The sequence below is a fragment of the Fundulus heteroclitus genome, chromosome 3, assembly GCF_011125445.2.
Source record: "Fundulus heteroclitus isolate FHET01 chromosome 3, MU-UCD_Fhet_4.1, whole genome shotgun sequence".
Taxonomy (NCBI): Eukaryota; Metazoa; Chordata; class Actinopteri; order Cyprinodontiformes; family Fundulidae; genus Fundulus; species Fundulus heteroclitus.
Window position 1 is genome coordinate 31112897 of NC_046363.1, and position 8064 is coordinate 31120960.

Consider the following 8064-nt stretch of genomic DNA (forward strand, 5'->3'; position numbering starts at 1 on the left):
TCTGCTTACAATCTTGTCTGTTATCTTTATGTTTGCAGAAGAATCATGATCCTCCAAAGCCCAAGAGTAATAGGGGGTTCCATGTTCCTAACTGGATTGGAGGCAGTAGTAAAATACTTTTTTTTTTCCTTTTGCACATTTTTTATGTAATGTCTAAATATCTTTATTTTAAACATTTAAAATGTACATTTCAAATTATATGAAAAGAATATATGTTAAATATGTGTTCAAACTCTTGCATTAGAGACATTAGACAATATTTTCTTTCATTTTTCATAGTTAGTACTTTTACCTATTCATTTTTATGAACGGTCTGCATATAAGAACATGTCTTGCCCTTCTTTCCTGTTGCAGTGGAAGTCAAACTAAAAGATAATGAAGGTACTCTTTGTTCAGAGTCCACCTCCCCTGTTACTGTATCTGTATATTAATGGCATCCCTACTAATCAATGCATCCGCATGTCTGCATGTTCTAAATCAAACCAGAGGGTGTGGGTGTCTCGTTATTCACCTGAGTTTGTTTGAGTGGATATTTAGTTGTGGTGTCCTGTGGAAGCTCACACGGAGGATTTAAGATGCTCACTTGTGTCAAACTAACAATCTCACCGTAAGCAGGAACCATGATTGCACCAAACTTCCTCTTTGCCTGTCTCCATAGTCTTTTCCTTTTTTTTTTTTTTGTTAACCTGACCGGGGTGCTTTTGGTTTATGGCTTTTTGCAGCCGCATCATAGTTGTTCAATTTTCATAAAGATGTCCATTTCTTGTCCTGCAGTGGATAAAGATGTCAAGGGAAAGGAAATTAAAGGGGGTTCTGCCCGAGGCTCGTTGACAGAAACTCCAGTTCCTTCCATCAAAAAACCTGAAAGCTCACCCTCGGTGCCTAACGTGGAGTCCCCTGGACCTTTAAGCAGCAACCCGATTACCACCAGCAACAACACAGAGCTCACTCCGAATGATGGTAAAACTGTGAATTGTATTTTATGTTGACACTGAAAACTATAACCGTGACAACTGTAGTGCCCTGCAAACCTTCACCTTTTTTTATTTAGCTTACATTACAACCACACATTTGAATATATCTTATTTGGATTTAATCTGATAGTGGAAATGAAAGGAAACAGATGCATGGATTTCACTGTATTTAATTTTTTTTTTTTTTTGTACAAATAAAATTCTAAGAAGTTTTGTGTAGATTTGCATTCAGCCTCAATTAGGCTGGTGCCTCAAAGTAGGATGTAGTGGAAACCACTGCTTTCAGTAGTAATTGCTAAATAGAGTCCACATACATGAAATTCAATCTGAATATAAATAGACATTTCTTGGCCATTCCTTTGTTGTCATTTCCCAATTGTTATGCCACTCAACTTGTATTTGAGCGAGGCGATAAATTGATAAATTAATTCAAATTTACAAGTTTTTTCTTTTAGATAAAATTTTCGGAAAATCTGGATTTCATTTCGCCAATGCACTCATTGGGCTTCCATGAAGAGAACGGCATGCAATGCTGAATTTATTTATTTTTTTACCATAATACAAGGCACTTTAATTTAATAATTTACTTATATTTTTAAAGTTAGTTTGAAGTTACACAAGTGAAGTGAAGCCTGTTTTGGCTCATTGTGTAACACCACTAGTAGCAAACATTTTGTCATATTTTCATTGTTTACAACGGCATCTTGTTTTATAAGCCTGTTTCACAGCTTGTATTTAGCTGCACTTTAAATTCAGGTACACTCCCAGACAAAATGCTTGACATAAAAGCAAGTTTTTAAAATAATTTCTTTAATTTCTTTTTGTGAAACAAAAAGGACGAAAAAAAATCCATTGATCAAAGTTGGTCTAATAAAATCGGAGATTTTCTTTTTAAGCTCTACCTTGTACGGTAAAACATTAGCTCCAACAGCATTGTTGATCACCACTCCATCCATTGTGTGTGTGTAACGCACAGTGGTGTAAAACCTCCACCATTCATGATTGTACACCTAAATTGGCAGGTGGAGAATTAGAGCATTTATCAGGGAATCTGTAAGGATACCAAATGGTAACTCCAAAGGAGTAGCAGAGATTCACAGCTCAGGATGGATAATCTGTTGCCCAGAAAGCTATTATTTGTGCACTCCACAAGTGGCAGGAAGCAAGCCAGTGTTGCAATCCAGACCCAAGAGGTTCCTTTTGCAGTTTGCCACAGGGCATGTTTGCACTCACTCCGGCCAAATGAGTGCAAAATCAAACATTTTGTTTCACATGGAGAAAACTACACAACCGCCACTGAAACATGATGGCACTCATTTGAGAGTGAGACTGAAACTCATATATAAAGTGACACTCTTTGAACTTTGATAATTATGGCTTACAGAAAATGAAAAGCCAAAGTGTAATGTATCAGAAAATGAGGATGTTCTAAACAGCAATGTCAGGCTATGTTCTTTGCTATGTACTCCACGCTTGTCTGGGCCTCCTTTTGAATGAATTACTGTATCAGTGTGACATGGCATAGAGGCGATCAGCCTGAGGTTGGGCTAAGGTGGAATAGCAGCCTGCGTTGCTCTGATAGCTGCCTCAGGTCATCTGCAGCGTTTCGTCTGGTGTCTCGTCACATTTTTGACAATACCTCATAGATTCTCTATAGTCATCAGGTCAGGTGAGTGTGCTGGTCAGGAAAGCACACCATAATAATAATGATAATAACACTATGATCATTGAACCAGCCTTTGGTACTTTTGGCTGTGTAGGTCGGTGCCAAGTCCTGCTTTGAAATGATGTCAGAATCTTCATAAAGATGGTCAGCAGCAGGAAGCATGAAGAGCTCTTAGCAATGCAACATTTGTAGTCCATGTGTGGGATTCGTCTGTGCGTAGCGGCTCTTTATCCCCCAACTACAGCCTCCAGTTCACTCATTGCAAAGCTTCCCCATATTATTAAATTTACTTTGTTTGACAATTCTCTTAAAGTGGAGGTTATCCCTGTTTGTGGTGCACCTGCTCCTATTACATGGTTTCCTTCCGCACAACTTTGTATGAAGAGGCTTGCACAACCCGCCTCTTTAGCAACAACTTTTTTTGGCCTATCCTTCTTGTGGAGGGTGTCAGCGACCGTCTTCTGGACATCTGTCTGGTCAGCAGTCTTCCCCGCGATCGTGTAGCTGACCCAGACTCAGAGGCCATTTTAACTCTCAGGAAATATTTGCAAGCGTTTTGAATCAGTTAGCTGATTAAGGTGTGACACCATAAGTTTCCCGATATTTAACTTCTTAATATTCAGATTTCCTGAGATACAGAATTTTGGGGTTTCATTACCTGTAAGCCTTATATCATGAAAATACCAAGAGATTAATGACACATTTCACTTTGTGTCATAAATCTACATGAGTTTCGCTTTCTGAGATAGGTGACAAAAATAGTCTGGACCTAAATCCAATTTAGAACCTGTGGCAAGACTTAAAAATCAATGTTACTCATTCCGTAAAGTCTTACTAAAAGACCCTGAAACATGTGATTGTAATGTGAAAAATTGAAGAAAAAACTAAGAGAGATTTGAATATTGTTACATATTGGCTCCTTGTATTAATTCTTTTAAGGTGTTTTTGTTACATTGCACTATAATTAAATCAGTCCAGCATCTTTTTTGTTTGTTATCCCCAATAAAAAGTAAAAAAAAAAAAGATAAACCATGTTGTATTTCTGTAATTAAACAATAGTTGTAGCTTAAATTTTGTTTAATGACGTGTAATTTTACAGTGAAGCTTAGAAATAATGTACTAAATCGTTAATAAGCACTGCGTTTATGTACACGGACAAATGCACATGATTCTACCTTTTTAAGTTTAATCATCCTTTCAAATGATCTGACCGCTGTTGACTTGTAATTCCTAGTTGATAACAAATTTGGTTTTCTACGCTCTTAGGCCAGCCAGGCAACTGCTTAGAGCTTCCCACTCCGACAGATGGACCCCTTCCAGAGATGGGAGCCGGGGTTTCTGTCGTCGAGCACAGTTCGGCCCACGATGCTCACCCGGAAGAGTCGGACAAAGACAGGTGAGACGGATAAAGACGGGAAGAACATTGCATTACGGCAGCGTAATGGCTCAGGACTAGAGCTGGCACGGGGGTTAGAACTGGAAACATGTGGGGAAATGGGGCAGGATAAGCACAATGTGTCTGAATTGCGCTGGCTGAGGGAGCGTGGTAAAACTCCCCCAGCGGGTCTGTCCCTGCGTGTGTGCTAGCTCTTGTCATGCCGCCCGTCGCTCGCTAGCTAACAGAGCCTGCAGTTGTGAGAAGGACCCTCACCGAGGTGACCATGGACTCAGCCCCCCTTGCCTTCCCTCTCCCTTTTATCCTTTGTCCTTCATCTTCCTCACAGTGGCATGTCTTCTCCTTCTCTGCTATCTCGCTGTCTCTTGTGTTTCTGTGTGTCCCGATTCTTCTCATTTTAACATCAGAGCTTCATCGCAAATTTTTATTGGCCTCAATTTGTAAAGTCGGTAGCGCCTTGTTTTCTCGGAATCGGCCACATACTGGCACCACATACGTTTTTTTTTTTTTTTTTCTCCGCTGTGATAAGTTTGTCATAAATCTGGCTTCATAACAGCAATTATTTGCTCTCCAAGGTGCAGCTTTCCAGCCAGAAATCAAGTTCCGATCTTCAGTCAACCATAAGCGAGCTACATATTTACTTCCATATCTTAGCTGCTTTAGTCAATGTGCTTTCTAAGGTGTCGCCGTGTGTCAAAATCAGGACCCGTCCTTCATCTCCGCTTTGTCTCTTCAGTTTGTGCGATTACATGTTGTTGCCAGGAGCTTTTTATTACCATACCTGGCATGCAGCTTGGACCGTGGTTCAGTAACATCTTCAGGGTGTCACTCATGTTGGGGGTGTGCATTGATTGCATGTTCTGGTTGTGACTGTGGTTGAAGACAGCTGTGTGACGGGCAAAGGAGAGTGTGTAACCGTGTGATGTTCCGTGTTTTTGCAGACGAAGACAAGGTGGGTGTCAGCAGAGACACGGGACAAGCTTCAGGCCCCCAATTTCTGTTCACATACGATGCAGACAGAGAGCACAACGCTCATAAGCAAACACACTTTACGTTGAGTTTTGTGTTCCTGTTGCGATGCAACACAAACTGGCTAAGTATGTTTAAACTGATGCGAAGGGATTAGCTCGATTACGGAGACCGGCTGGATTAGAAATACCTGCTGTGTCTGAAACTGGAGAAGTAAGGCTAAATACATTTATAGAGGCAATGCATGGCTAAACATGTTCCTGCTGAGTAGCACTAAGATGCTACCATGTCTAAAAAGGTTTTCCATGTTTTTTTTTTTTGTCTTACTAAATATGCATGGCATGTCATGCATATTTACTTTTCATTCGGCATCTGTCTTTGTTATTTTTCTTTTTTTATACATGTAAGTCTTGAATTAATTGAAGTTCTCCATCATCCTCTTTACTCTCATAATTAACATCATAATTAACTCAAATCCCATCCTCACACCTCTCTGTAAATTGACTGTTTTCGTTTTTCCACTGTCTTTTGGATCTGTATGTTTCTTCTTCTTCTTTTTTTCCTCTTTCTCTGTTCCTCCTGTTGGAACCTCCCCTCCCCCCTCCCCCACATCTTTATCCTGTCCCCGTTGTCTTTCACCCTCATTACCCTACTCCCCCTGGTCCTCTCCTCCCTTCCATCCCTTAAACAGGAAAGTGGGACGCAGCGAGAGCGACCCGCGTGGACCGGCACTCGTCTCGGCGCCGTGGCTCTTCTCGTAAAACAGTCTCGCTCCCGTAGCGACGTGGACCTCCAGCCTCCTTCCTCAGCAACAACTTCTGCCCCGCTCTCCCCGCAGCACCTCCATCCGTAAGATATGGGACAGCCCCTCTTTTACTGAAGCCTCTACGGCTGGAGAAGCTCAACAGCAGGGACAGACAGGAAATCAAGTATTTTCAGATGAAACATAATCCATAGACTGCCTGTTTGGAAAAAGATATATAATAATATATAATATATATATAATATATATATATATATATATATATATATATATATCATATAATATATAATATATTTTTTTTATGGCCCCTGGCAGATTTCAGTTTCTTATGCACATAAGCTTCTGTTTATTATTTGTAGTAATACACTATTCCATAGGTCTATAAATGGTCTCAACACTGTTGGATGATTACATTTATATTGCATTTATAAATGACATAACAGTCTATGTAATCCATTGTTTTTGACTAGAGTTTGCCAAGAAAAAAATCTTATTTAATGTCGAAGTGAAAATGGTTTTTACAATGTGCCAATTATTTAAAATATACCATGAGAAGTTGTAAGTGATGCCAACAATATTCCAATTATTTGAAATGGGGAGTCGAATAAATGTGGGTGTTGTGAAGTAATTGCAGTATAAAAATACTGTTTGGGGGAGGTCCAGATCAGTATCTGCAGGAAGTAGTCCTGAAGCAGTCATGGAAACGATAACAGAAAAGTTTTAATTCAGGTGATGGGTAAAAAAGAAAGATTCCAACTCACTGAAACCCCTACAGAGTTCAGATAAATTCATCGATATCAAATGGAAAAAGTATAAAACTTGTCCATTGCCTAGAGTTGGCGGGACTCAAAAACTGATTAACCTTGTTAGAAGAAGACTTGTGGAAAAAGTCACAAAGAGACCTACAGGAGGCTGTTAAGAGGCTATAGGAGTTAGGAAACGCTAAAAGGCCTTATATGAAATCTCCCTGACATTCATCCAATAGCATGTAGTAAACTCCAAGGTCAATCTGGAAAATGTTTTCAGGTCTGATAAGACAGAAACTGAGTTTTTCTTCTTTTTTTTACCATCAGACTAGTTGCTGTGTCTGGCAACCGCCACATACTCAAATTTTCCACAATCTCACAATTGTTTTTTTTTTTTTGTGAAGTGTAATGGTGGCAGTGTCTTGGTCCGATGATATTCCTCAGCAGCAGTCCCTGGAAGACTTGTAAAGGAGGGAAACATGAATGCAGAAAATAATAATAATAATATATAATAAATGTGACTCAGTATGCAAGAGAAGTGTGACTTGGGAGGAGATTTATATTCCATTCATATTGAATAACAACCCCAGGCGTACATCAAAAGCTGAACCGGAATGGTTCAAAGACACCAGGCGAATATTTTGGAGCTGGAGTTAAAGCTCGGCTCTCAATCCAATCGAGAATCTGTGACTTGTGTTGAAAAGAGCTTTTAATATTCGATCGAGATGACAGGGGCTGAGATGTTTTGAGTGTAATATTAGAAAAACAAAGTGCAGGGTCCAGATGTGCTGACCGGACTGAGAGTTATCTGCTCAGACTGAGAGCTCTGGCGTGCAGCCAAAGGGGGAGATTATGTCCACCATCATTTATTTCATCTTATGTAATCTGATAAATTGATATATTTTGTAAACATCTGTTTCACTTTGAACAGATTTATTTCTTTGCAGTTTCGTAAAGCCTGCTGTTTATGGCTGTTTACGCTTTGTGTCATTCTCAAGGGGGAGTAACAGCTTTTTGTCACTAGAAATATTCTTATGCATCTTTTTGTAAGGCCTTTTACAGTTTTGTTGGTGAAGATTAGTAAACTCATTGATAAATAAGTACAGCTACTTATTGTTATATCTCATTTAAAAGTTCAATTTGAGCAATTTTATTGCATGGGGCAAAATCGGCCTAGGGTCTTTTTTTAATTAGTAATTTGTGAGTTCCTGTTTCCCCGAGGTATGATATATCAAGACACCAGGTCTCATTTCTTTTAGCTGCTTCTCTAAATGAGAAAAACAAGACAAGTTCTTCAGGACAGGCAGGTGTGAATCAAACTTCATAATTCAGGGATCGGCTTCTACACAGTAGCTACAGGCCTAAACGTGCCCATTTATGCAGCCAGAGCAATAACTGAACATTTTAAAACTGCAACTGTAGCCTTTAACGAAACACACTTCAAGCAGGGACTTGTTACCAACAGATATTGGACAGGTCTCCCAAACTGTGTTGACATCAGCCAAGGGCGACGCCTCTTCAGTAGTGGTATTTGAAAAATGAAAATTTTG

The 8064-nt window shown here is 39.6% G+C and overlaps 1 protein-coding gene across 6 annotated transcripts in view; it reads left to right on the forward strand.

The window, feature by feature from the left end:
- arhgef1b (Rho guanine nucleotide exchange factor (GEF) 1b) overlaps positions 1 to 8064 on the forward strand; it is an 81460-nt gene that overhangs the window by 44092 nt on the left and 29304 nt on the right. For 4 of the 6 annotated variants that reach the window (XM_021308297.2, XM_036135184.1, XM_036135183.1 and 1 more), the window contains 4 exons: positions 39 to 108; positions 355 to 381; positions 775 to 960; positions 3907 to 4036. In XM_021308297.2, coding sequence (XP_021163972.2) covers positions 39 to 108; positions 355 to 381; positions 775 to 960; positions 3907 to 4036 — 413 coding nt within the window. The remainder of the gene's footprint in view (positions 1 to 38; positions 109 to 354; positions 382 to 774; positions 961 to 3906; positions 4037 to 8064) is intronic. The other 2 variants (XM_036135185.1, XM_036135186.1) reach the window with 2 other exon arrangements.